This window comes from Mycteria americana, chromosome 13 (assembly GCF_035582795.1).
Source record: "Mycteria americana isolate JAX WOST 10 ecotype Jacksonville Zoo and Gardens chromosome 13, USCA_MyAme_1.0, whole genome shotgun sequence".
Classification (NCBI taxonomy): domain Eukaryota; kingdom Metazoa; phylum Chordata; class Aves; order Ciconiiformes; family Ciconiidae; genus Mycteria; species Mycteria americana.
In genome coordinates this window covers 16,807,718-16,828,341 of record NC_134377.1, presented here as the reverse complement: position 1 = coordinate 16,828,341, position 20,624 = coordinate 16,807,718, and the positions used below count along the sequence as shown (strand labels likewise).

The window sequence follows — 20,624 nt, the reverse complement described above, 5'->3', positions numbered from 1 at the left end:
CTGACGTGATTCAGTTTGTGTCTTCTGTCCTAAAGAATTCTTACGCTTCACCTCTCTTATGTCTTTCAGAAATGAGCAACATAATTTTGTTTAACTGGATATTTAACTGGGAAGTGTTTTTTCTGAGCATTTTATTTCTGATTGTAAGACATAGTTTGGCTTCAGGTCAACAGTGGTGACAGTTAAACCCTCCTGCGTCCTACCAATGCTTATGCAATTAGTTTGGATCAACAAAGCATTTAAGCAAGTAATTAAATGAACAAATATTGCGGGGGTCTGATCCACTAACCTAATGGCTAAATGAATTCTCTCATTTCAGTGGCTTTTCATCAAGTATATTGGCTTCAACCAGGTTGCTCCCATGCTTGAGTATTTTGCAAGACTAGGACTCAGGGTAACAGGGCTAATTGTTTATCCTGAATGAAGCCATTCTGCTATCACACTTTGGTCACTAACATTGCATCTTTTGATATTTCTTTTGATGCAGGGATGACATGCAGTTGAAGACACCTCACAGTAAAATAAATGGACAGCCAAAAGGAATATCCAGGTTGGGTTCAACATCAAGTTCCCAGGGGACGCCTGTCAGCCCTGCTAGACACTCAAACGTTAAGAAGGTGTCTGGAGTTGGTGGAACAACCTATGAAATTTCAGTGTAAAATAAAATTAATTAAAAATAAAGAGCCATCCACTCAGCCAGCCATGAAGCTAGGAGCACTGTGAAGACTCAAATAACAACAAAGAAGGAGCAGCAGCAGCTGGCCACTCTCCTTTTCTTATTTTGGGTTTGTTCTGTTTTCAGCTTTCTCTTTTGGCCAAAAGCCAGCTGCAGCCTTATTCTTGAGGGAAAAAAAATGTACAGTCCATCAGACTCTTCCTGAACCGACAGGCGGGAACTGGCTGCGACCTAACACCACAACCACAGAGCGGATTTCTTTCATGCAAGAGAGCGCCAAAGCCATTGTGTGTGCATCTGTCCAACAAACCTGTTGTGTACCAGTTGTGCTGTGAAAAAGTACGGTCAGTCCAGGATCATTCGTTTTTTCCCATGCCCCTTTCCCAGTTCTTCTGGCCAGTGATGTGTCCGGCACGAGTCAGAGGCCCAACTGCTGTTTTCCTACCGACATGGAAAGCAGGCTCCCTGTGCTGGGCAGTCTGCATGTGCGAGAACTGCTCTGTGTCCCCGCGGCGCTGCAGGTCGGGTTCCTCCTCCTGGGAAGGAGCCAGGCAAGGGCACTTGGGCCCTGAACGCCATGTCGTCTTTAAAAGCCTCCCTGGTCCCGGACGGGAGCGGGAGAAAGGATAGCAACAGCTTCTCACTGTCTGCCATTTGCCTCCCTGTGTGTGAAATTGTGTGTGTGTGTGCGTGTGTGCGCGTGTGTGCGCGTGTGTTCGTCTCTCGTGGAAAAGGACCGCAACACCAGTAAGGATCTTCCACTCTGACCTCTTGCTCCCTCTGGTTTTTAAAGGCTTCTCGGACTCGGAAACAAAACCAAACAGATAAAAAAGGAAATGTTTGGATGGGAACATATTTTAAACAGCCGTCAGCTGCTTTCCCTGCACCCTCCTTATTACCTGTTGGATTTAGGCAATAACATGGTTTACTGCCTTGCCCTGGTGCCATCTGTGTAATCCTGCAGCAAGGTTATCATGATCTGTTGAATTTACAGTGTGTGTAACTGAGCCAAGCGTACATCTAAAGGATATAAATTATCTGTCTGCCTAATTACTAGCACATTCCCTCTGGTCTTCAATACTGTTAGACAAAGGATTTTCCGTTTGGGTTTTTTTCCCCTGGGGAACAACTTTTTAAAATAATATCAATCCAATTTATTTAACATTCTGAGGTTTCCTTTTCCTGTCTCCAGAAAACTACATTTACTTTGTTGGATTTAAAGACAACTTTACTATAAAAAACAAGAAAGGGGTGCATTACTTCTGTCACAAATATGAGGACCACGACAAAGCTAATTTTGGGACAAATGGAAATTTTTTTCTTTTCTCCATTCCTTATCTCCTTTTCCTTCCCATTCAGTTACCACCTCAGAAGTCAAAAGTACTGAGATCTGGACCAATGCTAACTAGCCAGATCATGTGTGCAATTAAGAATATCCTGAGCAACTGTTGCCAAAGTCACTAAAAATGATTATTTATCACAGAGCCAGTCAGCATACGAAACCTTGACTTCCCACCTGGTTCTCCTGGTGAATAGTTTTGACTAGAGAGCTAAATACGTCATTTTTCAGGATATTTGTTTCAAGGGGTTGAATCCTTTTCAGTCCTTGACGATAATGGAGAGCTCTCCAGATATTTGGTAGCAATTCAGAATGTGTTGATAACATCTTACTTGTTTTCATGTATGTTGAGATTAATTACTCCAGAAGACAAATATTGACCTCAGTTTTGCCTGGTTAAAATTTATCTTTTTATTTGATAAATCTTGACATCTGCTGCAATACATGCTTATTATGTCCCTTGTACATCACTTCATTTTTCGGAGAGGAAGGTTGAAGAGAACATAAGAAAGTTAATCATCTCTCTGTGTAATGCTCTATGTTGCCTGAAGGGAGAAACCTGGAAAGCACTGCAGCTGCAATAGGCCAAAGTTATGAGAGAGTGAACTAGAAATCAGTCTGCATTTCATTGTCTTGATGATATTTTAAATGCCTACTGTAGGGATATTGCAGAGCAGAGAAGCAATAGTCTTTCTGTGCAGATTTGCTCACTGGAATGTAGAATATTGTCTTTAGTTGGAGGCACCACAAGGTACCAGAAAGATGCTGGCAAACTGGATCAGGTACAGACGGAGCAATATATATTAAAAGACTGCATGGGCTGGCTGATGAGAAGATTTAAAGGGCTAAAAACATGTCACTGGCTAAGCACTGAAGTGGAAATTGAGTATCATAATTTTACAAACACGTTAGTTAAAAGATGTAAAACCAAAGGTAAATCAAAGGGTTGTCACTGGTAACCAATGGTCTACATTTAGAAGGGGGCAGAAAAGATGGAGGGAGAGGGGCAGTGGAATAGTCTTCCAAGGCAGAGTATTGGAGACTAACTATGTAGGACAGTCAAACTATATTTGGACAAGTCATTAAAAAAACTTCTGTAAGAGGTGAGCCTGCAGGGGCAAGGGGCTAGACCAAGATGGCCTTATAGATTTCTTCCATCTTTAACTGTTATTAATCTGCAACTCTCCCCTGATGTTAACTCCTCAGGAAGATGCAGTACTTCCTCAAGGACTGGAATTCACTCTGGTGCATAGAGTTATCGCAAGACTTACTTGTTTTTAAAGTATCATGTATGCTATATGTAAGCCCTGGAAAAGAGGGGATATGTGACACACTGAATTTGGGCTAGGGAGCTAGACAAGGGCACATTTTATCATGTATCTTTGAATACGTACATGACATTCATGCAAGCAAGGCTGAAAATTTGCACCAGTGTAATATTTGAGATTTGCATCCCAGTGATGCTCCACTTTGATTGTTCTTTCTCCTGCATTTATAAATGAAAAAGCTACTGAGGAACTTGAAGGGCCAAAGAGCCTTTGAAGTTAACTACATTAGTTCATGAGAGAATTTCTCAGTAAGACTAAACACAGTATTGTGTGTATCAAGCACTAATATCCAGGGTTATTTTGTCATAGTTCACAAGGGGTAAGGGAAGAAAGAATGAATGCACTGTGTCATTACAGGTTCAGATGTAAGGATTATATATTTTGTGAGTAGTTTTGCCCACAGTTGAGAGACATTTGACTTATTAATAGGTTTACAATGGTACCAAAGTCTTTTTTTTTTTTTTTCCTTTTGAGGTTTGCATATAATTCAGTGCACGTAGCCTGGAGTAAATTATTCAAATCTTCTGAAAGAATAATCTAAGCAGAACTGTTAACAGGAGATTGCATGCAGCAAATCCAGCCTCATTTCCATCCAAGGCACTGAACCTGCAGCTATTTTCTTATAAATGTGTCTGTTTCCGTAGCTCCTGTTGCAAGACTGGGGACCTATTTATTAAGTCTAATTTTGGAGCAGAATCCAGCTCACGTTAAAGTATAGTTCTTCAAGCAGTTTACAGATTAGCAGTAAGGTTCTTCTGCCCAGATAGTCTCAGTTTTTACAGACACTGCAGGCCAAATCTTCAGCTGGTGTAAATTGGTGTGGCTCCATCAAAGCTCATTTAAGTGATGCTAATTTACAGTAGGTGGGGATCAGCCATGAAAATCCAGCACAAGTTAACGCATCTTGTAAAGTAGCTTCTTTATTTTTGTCATGTTTATTTCATGTTTTGGAAGTCTTAAATCTTTTCAACATGTTTTTATTTTTAGCTGTGGATTGTATTACTTATTTAAAAAACAGCAATAGTTTTTGTTTAGTTTATGCATCAATTTTCATTGCATATTGCATTTTATTAGCCGTTCGTTCCCTGTTCGTACATTCCCATTTAGCCTCCAGGTTTTCATTGTAGTACAATCTGCCTTGAAAAGTTGGATCTCTGTATCTTTAATTGTATAATATATTGAGTATTATGAAATTAAATGTACCTTACTACATGGGTGGGAGAGAGAGGAAATATTTTTACTTGAAGCCTTAATATTTTCTTTTTTTACTACTTTCTTTGTTGACCTCATAGGAAAGTCTGAATAGCAAAGACTTTGAAACTCTGGGCCAAATACTGCACTGATATACAACCAGCATTTGGCCCCCTATGTCAAAACTGGATGCAGACATAACCTGAAGTGAACAAGGGAAAAAGCCTCAGGGTGGCATATTTTCCTGAAGATCATGAATACAGTCTCAAAATGTGTCTGTAAGCAAGTACGTTAAAGGAGTCTTCAAGTCTTGAATTTTTAAGAAAGGTGATAGCAGGAACTGCCCTAATATCGTACATTTGCATTTTCTTTTTAAATTAAACACAACAAAACAAATGTAATTACTTAGTTTGGTTAAAGTCAGCTCTAAGGGTTGCACAGAGCTATGTGTTCGTAGCCATGTGCAGCAAATGAACTGTGTTGTGTTGCTGTTCTAAAATTGCTAACCAAGCATAATGTTATTGCAACTTGGCCTAAGATAATCACCTCACGGGCGTTATAATGGACGTTCCTCAGATGATGCCTATTCTCCTATAAGCCTAATGTGGAAATTGCAATGTGGTTTTCTTTGGACTATATCTGTGGTCCAGACTAGAGATATAGATATAGATATATATATATTCAATATTTTTTTTGTGTGGGAAAGATGGGGTCAAGGTTGCTGTCTCTGACAGTCCGGAAAGTTAATGTCGAACCGTTTTTATGGTCTGTATTTCACCTGTTCTGCCACCTTGAATTGTTGGAATGTATCCGTGCAGGCTTTGTGGAGCTCTGTCTGTAACCTTTTTTGTGGCTCTCGTAATACATATATATTTTTTAAACCTTTGGTTCACTTCAGTATTTTAAAGCGTGTGGTTTTCCCCGTTACACCTCAGATGCATTCGTTTGCCGAGATGGTTCATGGTGCGCTGCCCTTTTTCACTTCCACTTGTGCAAAACATGAAGTAAAACAGTAGAACTGGAAAGGCCAGTTCCAGTGCAAAGTCTGCAGGTGACAATATCTTTAAAGAAGAGATTGCAGGTGAAGTCTCATTTTCAAGGTGCTTATGGGAGAGTAGAAAACATGCTGAGTCTTTAAAAGAGTGTCTCCTAGTTGTGACCAATGGATTGCGCTTGTGAGGCCACAGTAAGTGGTCCATGAAACAACACTAAATGAAGTTTTCTATACTGTTTTTTATTAAAGTTGTGCGGTTAATAGGTGTCCTGTGGTCCAGCACAATTGTGAATCATTGCTACAGGGTAACTGTGGAAAAAATGTTATATTGGTATTTGTCGAAATGTTCTATCCAGGATATCTGGATTTATACATCCCAAACATGTACAAATTTTAATCTGTCTTCATCTGGCTATCTGTTTCTAGTCTTTGAAAATACGTCCGTTTAGATCTGTAAGACTGGCTTGCAACACACACAGTTGCCAAGCCCTCCCAACAGCAGCTGCTGCAGGATTTCTGATGCCATAATTTGCATATATAGGCTAATTACATTAAGCAAGGATCCATTCAAGCATGTTCATTATAAATGCCAGTCATATTTGTGTGCTGTCGTGTCTTCACATGGCAGAGATTACCTTATATATAAAATGGCCAAAAACGTAATCACCAGGCTCCACTGATATTGGCTACATCAACCAGAATTATATAAGCTCACGATCTGGTTTAGTACATTTTATTTAAAGACATCTTGGCTTACAGCGATCTTGGCTCTTCTCTCTCTAAGTAATGGATAAATTATCCAAGTTTGTATTCATCTCTCCATTGTTATTTTTTATTCTGCAGGACAAGTTTCAGTTCACATTTTGGAACATAATAAGGAGAGACAAAGGAAACTATTTATACAGGTGAATATATCTTTTAAGAGAGGAGCAGTTACATAATAAATAGATTAGAATTACTGTCAAAATAGGTTTTATTCATCTTGTCACAATAACTTGAATTTTAAAGTAAGGCTTATTTCACAGCTAATATCTCTGTAACCCTGAAACATTTTAAAAATGTCTTGGTTAGACATTTCTAATTATATGAAGAAATATAATCTACTTTTACAGATTAAAAACAGTCCTAGAGAAGTGATGGTACATTTTACAGTGCCTTATATATATGTGTGTATATATATATGTATATATATATAATGCCTATATGTATATAATGTATACATAACTGTGTACATATATTCAAGTAAAACTAGTTACAGGTGTCCCTATCTGATGTATTTTAAATGGAACTGATCTGTATTGATAGGGAAAAAAAAGAAAAAAAGGTTGTATCAGCAGCAAAAGACAAAACCAAAAACACCAGCAAATAAAATAGACTGGAAACAGTGTTTCTGCCAGTGGTTATGTTCCAGGCCATGGAAGACTGGCAGGTAGACTCACCATTTTAAGGGATGTTCAGAGAGAAGGGAAAGCAGTGATGGAAGCTTGGAGAAAGTGGAGACTGTATAAGAGCGTGAGGGATGCCCGAGAGCACCCCAGTGCTCAGACCTGTGGAGGAGAGGTGCAGGAGGAGGGGATGGGCTGTCTTTCAGGGGAAGCTGACACCTTAGACGAACCATCAGAAATCGCCGCAAACAGGTGGCCTTGAGAAAACTGGCTCTTGGCTGTGACAATAAGAATCTTTCAACCCCACTGGCATTGCTGGTATTTCACCAGTTCTTTCAAACGGGCAAACTGATTCCTTCCCCCAAAAGTGTTGTTTTTTTCTGCCAACAGGGGTGCAATACTCTAGCTAGATATGGAACAGGGACTTCTGCAAAGCTTCAGACAGTGGACCTTATCTAGAGAGAGAAAAGTGGCTTCTCTGGAAGAGACTCTCATCTCATGACTGTAAGGAAGGTTATTCATGTTTCCTTTCCCTTACAAATTATTTCATGCTGTGTTGCCATCCTATTCACTTTTAACACATGCACTCCTTGTGTGGATTTTTCAGACAGTAATTTTGCCATTTATTTGCAAGGAATATAAAGCACTGACATAGTCTATCCATCTGGTATTAGATCTAGACTATCTGGCCTGAGGTGGACAGCATACGAAGCTATGTGAGCACTGTGGGCAATGCTGAGGTTTACCAATATTTCTAGACTGTGTTAAGGTACTCTGTCTATCCAGTCCTCATTAATCAAAGTAATTTCTGCATTCGTGGGCATAGGCCAGTTTGATCAGATTATATGGCAGAAGTGCACAACATAACATGCAGCAGATTCTGCCAGTTCATGAGCTTTTCTAGGAGTTTAGTTGCATTTTAGAATAATAGAGGTACCACAGGTAAGTCTTGTATTTTAAAAAATATCCCCTTTCTGAAATAAAACAATTTTACAAATATAAGCAATTCAAAACCCTTCCTTTCAGCAGACTTTGTGAAGTATCTGCCATGTGTAAAGTCCATGAGGGCCATATACTACCTCCTAGAATTTATTTCACACCTTTGAACTCTTAGTCTCCACATGGGGCTTGTACTATCCATCTATTTCTTCAATATGGGGTAAGAAGAGGATTTTCAAGGATGTATTTGAGCATTGTCTGTGTGTGTGAAACCCTCCCACTGAACTCAGTGGTAACTGAAAGAAACGATGGGGAGAGTATGTCTGATTAGCTGGAGAAAGGGCAATGCCTGGAACTCTTCCAAGGGCAAAAGTAGCTTTCCATTCAAATGAAGCACCATGGTTTAGTTAGCACCGTTGTTTTGGAACCAATGCCCGTGAGTTTGGGTTCAATAAATCATGTCATTACACACAGTCAGCAATGAGGACTCCATGTAGGGCTTTCAACACCAAACTGACAAGCCTTGAATACTTGAGATGAACACCTAAAATGAGAATTCCTGTTTTCAGAGTGGCACAATAACACATTAAGCTCATGAATGCCATGCCTAGCTCACACTGAAATCTTAGCTCCCCTGAAATCAATGGTAGTTTTGCCTTTAATATTAATGGAGCCTCATTATACTCAACATGCCATTGGGAGTGGCACCCACAGGAATTAGCTCATTGCTATAGTTCATTGACACTAGGACTTCTTCAAGCCTCTAACTTGGAGCAAATCAAACACTTGTCATCTTTTTTCCCACAAAGGAACAAAGGGGAAAGTGGAATTTCATAAACACATCCCATTTTAGGGCCAACTATTTTTAATGGAGCTTCTGTCCCTGCTATAGAGAACTTAGCTAAATAGTCTTCATGTAGGCGTCTTTGAGTGGCAGGCAGCAAAGGGGAATTTGGGTTTACTAGTGAAGCAGCAACGTGGTGCTCTTCTGCCTTCTGGCTTGTGCTTTCATGCAAAGTGCAGGTAAGTGGCTCCTAGGCGGTGGTTTCTTCCTGCATTCACTGCTTCAATGGATGTGAGGCGGACGGCTCCTGTGTGTGCCAGCTGCAAAGCACACCTCCCTGCCATGGAGCATACGTGTTGAAAGCCTCTTTCAGTTATGTCGGTGCAGAGCACATGGGGATCTTTGGATCAAAGATGACTGTGGAAGCTCATAAAATGGCATTATAATCTGGTTCTAGTCCTGGGCACAGGTGGTTTAGCAGAATACAGCTTTACTGTCAGGTTTTTCTCTTGTACAGTCATTTGAACAGATGGTGAAAGGGTTTTTGTTGGTTTTTTTTAATATATAAATACAAACTAATGCTACTTTTTCTTAGGAAAAACTCACCTTGTAGAAACTGCAGTGTCTGAGTGAATTCAGTGAGTAACAGCATGATCTTATTTTTGCAGCCTGAATGTTATGAATCCATCTGGTCTTGGGATCAGCCCTTATTGTCTCATTGACAGATATCGAAAATAACAGACTTAAAAACAGCGAAGCAAATAGTTATAAATAGGTGGTACTTGGTTATGACTAATTTTTCAGACACAGTATGACATAATGCCAACAAACTGCTCTGTTGTTGGCCACAATCTTCTATATCAAAACGCACGTGCTTTGCAGTGCTATCTTGTTGGCAGTTTCCCACTGTTAAGCTATGATTCGCAGTAGGAGATGTACCAGTTAGATGTTCAGCTGGAAACACGGTCTGCGCTTAAGGCACAAGAATGGGCTTCAGGCATTCTGGCACCAGTTCCTGGCTCTGCTACAAATTACTGCTGACTCATATGTCTTTCCGTGCCTCTTCGCTCCATGTCAGATGGGGCTGCGACTTCCTGATCTCACAAATGTGTTGTGTTTGCGAGAGGCTCAAACCCTATCATTCTGCGATCAGCTGTGTAGCTGGAGCCAAGCAGATGCATCCCATAGGTATCCAGGAGCAATAGGGCAGATTTGGGGTATATTTAACCTCAAATGGAAGCATCACTCCAGGTCATGTTCTTGGGGAGGAAGTTTTTGGGTGTTTGATGGGTGTTGCTGACAGTAGTCTTGGTCTTTCACGCTGACTTTGGAAAGCTGTTTTAGCAAATACATGAAAGACATTTCTGCCTTGATCCTTCCCTAGGCCTCCTGCATACTTCCTTATAATCCAAACCCTCTGCATAATACCCACACAGCACAATCCTCATTCCAAGAGACCATACGCTTCATTGCCTTAAGCAATTCCGCTCTTCCCTGCCTGCTTATTGGAACATATACATAATAATAACTAAAATACATATACATAATAATAACAAAAATTACTGAGCTGAAATACAGTAAAAGAAATAGCTGTAGGTTGGGAGTGACTCAAAAAGGGGGGACACTGCAACGTGCTGTTGTGGCACAGAACACAGTGAGAGCCGAGTTTCGCAGCCACTGACATGTTGTGGGCTGCTGAGGAAATACAGCCTTTTACATTTTTTTCTTGAGAGCAAGGACTAAGCTGCGATGTTGCCATAAGAAAACTGTTATTAATTCCTGTCTTTTTTGTGTCTGTTTTAATGTTGTACAGAAATACAGATCTATTTATCTACAATACCGTATTCATAGCACATGAAGATTATCCAAGAAGGAATAATGTTGTCTATTCGTGCACAAAATAATTCCTTAGCTAGTATGGCTTTTTACTCAATACTCCCTTTCTAATAAAGGGGCAGAAAAGAGTTAGAAATTATTAATCACTGGAATTTTTAACACAGAAAAGCACATCCTGCTTCAAGGGATAGGAAGATGAGGTATGTGCATGTGTAAACAGAAGTTGCATGAGTTTATTTAACTGTAAAGACAAAATAAATATATTTATTTCCACTTATTTTGAAGCACAGAATAGCTACATTTTTCAAAAACCTGTAAAACCTTCATAAGAAAATATACCCTAGTAATTTACTGTATTTCTCCCTCATTTTTTACAGAATTTATAATATCATTCTTTATGAGTATTTTCCTTTATTTTTGAAAATACATTTTTTCTTGAATTGTATCCACACAAATTCTAGAGGTATCTATACAGACTGTCTTCATGTATATCTAAAGCCCTGGATGCTGCAGAATTGCATTTCAGCACTGTGTAACAAATGATGGAGAGAGTCTTTTTTGGGTATGCTATCCTTGGTTTTGGTTTATTTTTATATATGCCCACAGAGACTGATCACCAGAAAGAATCGGAGCATCCTGCTGTTGGATGGAGTCATTACGCAACCCGTGCACCCAGAGATGCTTTGCCTGCCTGAAGCAGAGACCTGTGAAGTGTCTTTCTAGGTACAGTGGGTCTGTGCTCCCGCCTAGCTCACCCGCTGGGCAGTTTTAAGCAGTGAGCTCTTCTGTGGTCTTTCTCTTTGGCCTTCAGGATGTGTCACCTGCCACCCAGTGCAGGTGAGGCACAGGCCTGGGAAACGGTGACAGGGTTTGTGTTTGCAGCTGTGCCACTGAGTCTTGGGAAAGTCACCTCACGCTTGGCAGCTGTTATTCCAGTATGACAGAAGTTGAGATCCTCTGGATTTAAATTGCTAAGCGACTTGCAGTGTTGGGTCACGTGGCCATTCCTTGGGCCCAGATCTGAAATCTGCTGGCAGTAGGGCATTGCTTGGTAGAGGCTATATGATGACCATATGGACACTGTGCCTTGTGGCAGGGGTGTGAGACTTCAGAGGGCATTCTTACAGTCCCTAGCACAGGTCAAAGAGAAAACAGAGGTAATGAAAACAGGAAAAGAAGTATCTTTAGATGACATGAAAGGGAATGGGCAGTGTCAAAAGAGAGCAAAGGGCAGCTGGGTTTATTGCTGGCAAGAACAAATTTCCTCCAGTTTCTGTCAGCATGAAGGATTGATAAGTTGGGTCAGGCAGCAGCACGCTATTAAGTACAGAGAAGATCTCTTCTTCCTGCTCCAGATGGATTTCCATCCTTACCTTGCAGAAAGACAGAAGGTTATAAAGTAGGCAGGGCCTTGACGAGGGCAGGGGCATAAGGCAGAGTAATGACATAAATCTTCAGAGCCTTATGACAGGCTGGGCGGGGGACTGAAAGCAGGCTGGCAGGGAGAAGTTCAAATGGATCTCTGTCCTCACAGGACAGCCATTAGTTTTTGGCAATTCCACATCCCTCTGCACTTATCTCTGAGGGACACTATTAGTATAAAATGTGTTTTTTATTTTTAAGCAGCAACCAGTCTTTCAATGCCATGCGTCTGTCAAATGCACTGTAAAAAAGCCAGAGGGAAGCATTGTAAAAGTAATTCCCCTGCCCAAATTGTCGAAGGTGGCAAGAAGAAAACATTTGTCTTTTTTTTTTCCAGGCCAGTTTACCGTTCAAAGTTATGTTTTATATGACATATTAAATTAATTACAAAACATAAATTCAATCTGGAGCAACAGTAAATTGCTTATTACTCTTCATTTTGCAGATATAAAATGTTATAGAAGATCTGAAACGCAGATTCAAAAACCTTGCATAAAATGTATACTGTGTATTTCAGCTATTGCTACAGCAATGGCTGCTGAATGTGGTTTTTGCTAATACTTTAAAAAGAATTCTCCATAAATTCCTACTAATAGCAAGTTATTTTAACTAATGAACCTGTAGTTCATTTCAGCTAAGTAATTTTTGTACATTCCTTCTTTTTGAAGCAAAGTCACTGGTAAATCACACCAGGTTATAAACATAAAGTGCTAGTGGCAAATCAGTTAGGATAGAAAAACAATTCTCTTCAAAGAGTTTCTCTCTGGAGCATCTCCCCTCAAGAACTCTCTCTTGAACCCAGTTGGTTTAAGGCTGATAAATGACATAATTAATGCCATGGAGGAAGCAAACAAGGAATGGGTATCTCTGTTTCCCACAGTACAAGAAACAGTGAGCACTAAATGAAATTCCCAAAAAGCAGAATGAAAACACAAGGCAGAACTTTTTCAAGAAAGCAGATTAAATTGCCACAGGATGTTGTGAAAACTGTATCCCTGGACCAAGAGAAAAGCAACAAAAATTTAGCACAGCATTGACTCGGCTGCTGTTATTAGCAGTCCCCTGCATGGGGATGTGAAAGCAATGCTCTCTTTAGGCCAGGTTGACAGCAATTGACTTTTGAAGCCTAGTTCCTTGGATGCTCCATGACTGCCTAATTCTATGCTCAAGAATAAATTCATCACTTGAGTCCTACAACTAGTGACTTTAATAACTTAAACTAATGTGGCGGTCAGACTAGCTCAATGCAGAGGGCTGATTTTCACCTGAGGGTCCTTAAAATTTCCTTAGGAAATGCATGAATACATTAGCAGAAATTTGATTGAATGAGCTCAGTAACATCATTTGGAAGAGCGAAAAAGCCACCATGCCATTTTGCGTGATCTATATGTATAGCAATTTCCAAGTTGCTATACACACATACATACATATATATATATTTACACACACATACATTTACATATATATGTATGTGTGCAGATATTTATAAAAGCAACCACAGCCTTTCAGTTGTGTGTGCTGTGATTCATCAGCAGCAATAGTTTTTGGCAGGGACATAATTTCAAATCTTCTGCTGAGGATGCCTGCCAAAATGTTATTGGACAGAGATAGGATGAAGAAAGTTATTTATAAGTGGGGATAATTAGGTCCTGTGCTTATTAGTGTTGGGAATGAGACAGAGAGACAGCGTGTAGTAATGAGTATTGTAACGTGAGAAGATGGTCTCCATGATTTTGTACTTGTTGATCAGAAAAATAAAAAAACTCTCAGGTGAAATAAGATCATTATGTGCTGCTCCCAGCTAGGAGATTCAGACTGTGGGCGTGTGTGTGTTATGCTGTAGGACAGGTCTCAGTTATACTAATGCAAATATGGAATACTTCCGCAGGATCCAGGTGCTGATTGTTGTAACTGAGATTAGACTCTGTTTCCTCAGTCGTGAGCTTTGCATTTTGTGTTCAGGCAAAAATAAACCCTGAACAGACATAGAAACTGTACTAACTCCTCTTATTTGGAAGCAATGGCTCTCAACCACGCTGTCAGGAGACAGCACTGCTCAGTCTGACGCTGTGCTCATCATTTCTGTCAGCACAGGCAAGGCTATTTCTGTGTCTCATCAGTCATGTAGATGTACGTTACATCCCTTTTTTCTTGAGAAATACTGTCACTGGGACAAATTCATCTTTCCACTGGTATTCTCCCTAGAGGTATAAACCCAGCAAACGCAGTGTGAAATTCATCCACGCAGGGTCTGAAAGGAGCTTGTGCTCACGCAGCCTCTGTAGAGCACCCAGGACAATGCTCTCAGGCCATTTCTTACTGAAGTGTTTGTCACATAGTAAGTCAAGAGAATAGCAATTAATATTCAAGAATTCTTAGCTCCTGGCTTTATACCAAGCTTAGTAGATAGTGTGACTAATGTGTAATAAGACACTTAAGCACACATCCGTGTTTAAACAGTTGAATATTCCATTAACTTTTCTTACTTCTCAAGCTATTTGGACTGATCTCACACTGCTTGAGATTTTTAAGGCCCCAAGCTCCTGAAGTCTCAAGTAAACACTTGCTTTTGGGGGTTTCTGAGTTTTCATTAGAGGTGAGGAAAAAAAATGTCTTCAGCATTGCAGAGAAAAGCTTGAAATACAAAAATTCTACCTCTCCAAAACTGCCCAAACCTGAGAAAAATAAGTGTCAAGCTCATTATTTCTCCTGAAAAGTGCAGGGTTTTTCAACACTGGCACAATACTGACAAGGTCCACTGACTTCAGAAAGATTATTCATGTATTCAAAGGTAGGTGCAGTCTAAGCAAGTGCTTTGCTTGGTCTGAGCCTTAGTCTCTGAAGCGGAGGTGGTGTTCGGAAAGCTCGTCTAGCTAAATCTGAGCTGCAGCTTCTATTTCTGCCGTGTCGCCAGCAGAGAATGTCACGTATGTGGCTGACTATCCTGCAGGTTCTCCAGACCTGTAGGTAGCGCCCCAAAAACTATTTCGTCCCAGGGTTTTGCCTACACAGCCTCAATGCAGCTTGTATGTGAAAACACTGCATTTAAATGCTTGTTTCCGAAAAGAGGAACAGCAGGGTTTAGACAGCGTGTGCCGAGCTCATCCCTAGGGTGATTTTTCTGAAGTAAAGCAGGGAATATCTGAAATGGCTCCTGACAGGGAGGTAGGCAAGAATATGCATTTTGGGGGTTAGAATTTTGCCTTTATACTTCTTGTAAAGAATTAAATGGCTTGTTAAAAGCTAGAAATCTCCTAAATTGTGTAATTATGTACGTCACAGTACCTCAAAGGACTTTGCGAGCAGAGTGCTCTCTTTCCTGCTAAATGAATTTGGCAGATCATGTCTTTTAAAGGTTTGCCAATGCACCTAAAAGCAGAGCTGGCTTTAGGGCCTAGATTCCGGTGCCTGAATTAATATTTAATAACTATCAAATGCAACAGAAGCCAACACTGTCAAGTCCGTAACAACTACAAATTTATTTTCTTTTCTGAAACAGAAGAAAAAGTAAAGAAAATGGTGTAAAGAGAGATCAGTGAACTTGCAAAAGCAAATGCTCACTTGCTAATCAGGATTAGGAAAAATGCCCGAGTTCGGTTTCATTGTTGTGAGCTGCTAGCAGCACCTGTGCTTCGTTAGCAAAATAGAAGTTTACTGTTATCTAAGACAAAAACGTTGGGGGGGGAAGGCGGTCCTTGAGGCAATAATATCAAATCCCCTTTTGTTTCCTGGATAGTGATTACAGTAAAATACTTTGCTTATGTTTCCATTCCTTAGACCATCTGTTTCAAATTAAACCCTTCTGGCGTGATACATCATTATTTATTAGAGCGTTGCATTAGATAATGCAGTGTTAGTATTGCTGTTATGAACCCTTAGTTTCATGAGTATGACTTCAGGGCCAGAACTGGATGTGTTTACTTAACGAAAGGGCTAGAGACTGTATTAATAAAACTAGTTTACCAGATCAGAAATTACTTTTTTTTTTAGGTCCTTCCTTTCACAGATATATTTTTGGTGAGTCTTTTGATTTGTAACTCTGAATGTTTGTGTTTGGTAGAGTGAAACTTCCTGGTTTTAAATGACTGCAAGCTAAGTTACTGAGAAGGACTAGTTGATAATAAACTTCGACACCTAAAGCTGAAAACGCAATACCCTATACACGATGGGGTGATAAATCTGCAACACCCTGTAGCATTCAAGGCACGCACCCATGTGATTCTAGAGCAACTGAAGATCTGGCAGTAACGCCCCCACCCCGAAGGAGTTTTCTAAAAGTTCTTACTCTTGCCCTCCAGCAGCTCTTTCCTCATGCTTTCCGTCAGAGGCAAGGCTTCGTAACACCAATACACAGAAGACAGACTTTTATCCTAGAGCTATCTTGTCATTGCAGTCTCAACCACTTGGGGACAATTTAAGAAGTGCAAGGAGATTTTTTTTTAAATTCTCAGTGTTAATGAGACTTTAGTCACAGTGTACTAAAGAGGCTTACACCTTACTAAAGGAGTAAGGAAAGCGATTCAGTCCCAGGAAAGAAGAGTAGTTCCTTACAGCTGTATTTGAGATACTTCAGTTTACCAGTGATACCCAGTGTTATTAAAGACATTTTTTTCAATCTACTTCAGTTAGAAGGATGGTGACTGTGAGTGTAAAATTAAGAAATGGATTAATCTTTTGTGATATAAAGACTTTCTATGCTCTAGATAAGCCTAGTTTTAAATATGCTTATAGAGAGTGTGTCTGGGGAAGAGGACAAGTCTTTCATCCTAAATGAGCTTCTCTCTCATTTTTTTCTGGCCAAAAGAGATCTGAAGGATCCTCTAGTGGGTGATTCACAACACCTAGATCACATTCAAGATCTGGATCACTGCTAACATATATATATATATATATATGTATATATGTAGACTTTCTTTCATGCCAAAGTCTCCCTAAATGTTGTGCTGTATTTAACCAACACAGTACTTGCGTGGTTGTGCTTACCCGTCAGTGATGCAGTCAGATACGGTCAGGAAGCCAGTATCTGCTTCAAAATCTTTTATTTTTTAAACTGGTCAAGTCACACAAACCAAAGTTGCTTAAAAGCAGTATTCTCTCTTGCTCTATAAAAAAATGTATTAAGTGAGGTTAAGTAGCATCGTTTTATAACCCAAAAGCTTAAACTAGTGTATCATTTAAATTTTGCTGGGTCTGAAGCAGGCCAGGATGACATCAATATTTCCTTTAAGGCGGCCAGCAGTAAGTCCACAGTATACGTCTGAATATATTTGGATCAAATGACATAATATTTCCTTTTTCTCTCTCTTTCTCTCTCGGTCTCTTTTGAGAATGAATTTACGGATTTTTTTTTACACTGGGAAGGTGATACATGGTGAGTAAATGCGCTTGTGGTCATGGAAAAGGCTTTTCAAACCATATTTTCCTCATTTCAAATGTCCTTTTATTACTCTAATTGTTTTGTTTAAAAAAGATGCCTGAAAGTTCATAAATTTTGCTTGCCAATTGTAGGCTAGAGACCTGCCCTTGCTCTCCCCGTAGCTAATGATAAAACATCCAAACACTGACTCATCCCTGTAGTGATCCAGGTCCCATACAGGGAACAGAAGTTCTTCGTATTCCTGGAGCAGTGAAGTTAACCCCGAGGTTAACTTCAGGCTGCGTTGCTCCTGCTGTTGCCACAAGGTTTTTCTGCCTGCCAGGGGAAAGCAACACCATTTGCCATGCCATATCTGTACTGCCTTTTCTGCCAGCCGTACTGGCTTTCTGACTTCTGTTTTGCTTTGCTCTGGTCACAACACGTTCTGGTTAGAGGCCACCCTAACCTTGGGCACCTTGCTTGAAGGTATCTCTGCATCTAGCCACAGAAACAGGCTAACCCCCTGGGAATCATCCCCGAGTATGGACCTATGGCATCAGTGGCACAAGCATTCACTGTTTTAGCTAACAGAATAATTCCATTAGTGGGTACCATCAGGTTTTTATCCTCTTAGGTGGATTTTCTGCTCACAGAGGAAATACAACACAATAAAACTGGATTAGAATAGTAGCAATATGAATATATATAAAAAAATAAAGAGCAAGAAATAAAGTAGTTATTAATGTAATGCAGGACTGTATACTCAAGCTAGTGGTAACTTCCAACAAATTGAGAGATTCTTTTAACCTAATTGAATTGCAAGATTTACAAAACAGTAAACATAATCTAATTAAAAATAACATTTTTGGACTTACTGAGTAAAATCTAAGATAATCTGAAAAGACTTTTGCACATAAATTGTATAAGTGCATTAGAACCTAAACCAAGCAAAAATAAACCGCAGAATGTGAGCATATGCACAGGAGATTCCTGATGGTGAAGTGTTATCGCAGAAGAATGAGATCCAAAATGCAGCATTAAGGCAAACAATCAATATTATCCATTTTCATTTTCTAGCACAATGAGATTACCCAGATGTTCAGCAATACATTTCTGCTGAGGAAACAATTTTTATTATTGCTTAACAAGTCTCGAACTTTTCTGGCGGTGGACTGAGTTCAGCCCTGGTGTAAGTTTCTGCCGCTGTCGTGCACTCGGCAAACTTGCCTTCAAACAATTGAGAGATTTATCAGGAATTGCACTATTTGTCCCGTCCAGCTTCAGCCTGTCCCTGTCCCCAAGTGGATGATGGTATCTGGTGCAGCTTTTTCCTTCTTTCGTGAGTTGTTGGAGGTCAAATATGGCACCTGGATTCAGGTTAGAGGGCAGGCTGCAGGGGAAGAGGTAGGATACAAGTGGGACAGTTAATGGAGAATGGGTGTTATAAGGGATAAAAGAGAAAAGGCATTATGGGGGGAAAGGATTTAGAAGTCATTTGCAGGAACCTAGGAGACCAAGAACTGGGGAAAAAGAACTCTGCTGTTTATGAGGAACTGGATGTGAAGTTTTGAAAATAAACTTTTTCCTTCTGGGCTCTTAATAAGAAAGAATGCACACAGTATAAATACAGTATAAACACGCACGCCTGCCTCTATGATAAGGGCTAATACTTCCAAGATAAACTAAAGAAAAAGAAACAAATTAAAATTTAAAAGCTATATGAGAAGAAACAGAAAGTTGAGTACCTTAAATATAGAGAATGAGGCAGGCAAGAAGGATAAAGGAGGGGAAAAAAACCATCTAGTCTGTAGCAAATTTTCATCAGGGTCTCTGATTCGCTTGTCTGAGCCCTGGGGGCCACTGATGATCTGTAAAATGTCCTAGAGCCAAAGGACCTGTCAAACAGTCAGACCTACTTCTCTGTCTGCACGGTGCGTGTGTCAGACAGAGACACAAAGTGGTGGACAGGGGAAAGACACTCAGCTGGGAAAGCTGGCAAGTGGTTCAACTTCTTTAGCAGAAAGACCGTTTTCTTTTGGGCCGGCACAGCGTCCCTGTAGCTGTGCTGTAAGCCCCGCAGAATGAAGGAGCCTGTTAGCCCCACGGCTGAGCAGAATGGACTGCTGAGTGCTTGGGAGAGGGAACAGGCTCTATTTTCAGTTGTTCTGGGGTCACTCGCACTGATTGAAATCTGGCTGTTGGAAACCGTGTACCCAGCTGGCATAGTAGTGGAATAATGTGAATAGTGCAATTTGTAGTGTGGGGAATGTGGGTAGGGAGGCGAAGCTTGAACAGGTGGACGGGAATGTTAAGAATGCATAATTAAATATGCAAAGGCTGAATAATGGAATCTGTAAAATCTGCCAGCATCCCGAGACTCAGATTCAATATAATTTCTGTCACCATTTGCAAACTGCTGAATTGAACCGGTAGAAATCAGTGCTGAATTTCGGATGTCAGCTCAGGAATAAGGTGCTCTGTTCTGCTTCTCTTTCCCCGAGGCTTCTGTTGCGAGGTCATTAAGACAGTACCATTGCTGATCTACAGATAATTAACGTTCCAGTTTGACCACATAGTTTCTTCTGCACAACGCGAGGCTGGTGGAGCTAAACTGAGATCTTGCTTCCAAAAGGAGTCTCCTTGTGAAGCCAGGAGCAGCGTTCAGGCAAGAGAGGCCACAACGCTGCTCCTTTGGACGAGGTGGGCACGGGAAGGCCAGCCCTGGTCTAAGCCAGCTCGGCTCTGCTGAGACCACTTGTATTTCCCAAAACCCTGGTTCACGGTTTCCAGTGCCGGGAACCCAATGCTGACTGTAAGGGACTGATTGCCTCGAAGTTGGCTCGGGGCTTGTAACTCAATACGGTGCATGCTTTACCCATGAAAGTTGCAACCTCCCATTCGTGCCGGGGAGCGCTCACAGGGCACCTGCATTAGGTGGTTAAAACCAGGCAGGGATGGAGGTGATCTCCCTGCCCAGCCCCACGCGGCTCCCAGTGACCCGGCTGGGGCAGAAACCGGTTTTCGACTGGCCAGGCAGGACCGGCCCCTTAGCCGGCTGCCCAGGCCTCCGACTTCACCCCTGATCGGCCCGGCCAAGGGAGGCTGAGCTCGGCCTGCCCACAGGACAGGCCCGAGGCGGAGGGCCCCCGTCCTGAGGCGGGCGCAGGTCCGCGGGCCCCGCCCGAGTGCCTCGGGCCCCGCGGCAGAGCGAGAGCCGCTCCCCTCCCGGCCACAAGCAGGGCCGGGCCGTGCCGGGCCGTGCCGTGCCGGGCCGGGCCGTGCCGTGCCGGGGCTCCCACAGCGCCGGGCGCCCCGTCCTTCCCCGCCCCACGCCGGGAGCCTTCGCGGAGGAATCTTGCCCCACGCCGCGCTCC

At 41.3% G+C, this 20,624-nt stretch overlaps 1 protein-coding gene across 6 annotated transcripts in view; it reads left to right on the top strand.

The window, feature by feature from the left end:
• Positions 1-6,661, top strand: part of ZDHHC8 (zDHHC palmitoyltransferase 8) — a 132,853-nt gene extending 126,192 nt beyond the window's left edge. For 4 of the 6 annotated variants that reach the window (XM_075516604.1, XM_075516603.1, XM_075516605.1 and 1 more), the window contains one exon: positions 488-6,661. In XM_075516604.1, coding sequence (XP_075372719.1) covers positions 488-659 — 172 coding nt within the window. In that variant the 3' untranslated portion in view covers positions 660-6,661. The remainder of the gene's footprint in view (positions 1-487) is intronic. The other 2 variants (XR_012777798.1, XM_075516602.1) reach the window with 2 other exon arrangements.
• Positions 6,662-20,624: the final 13,963 nt, after the last annotated feature.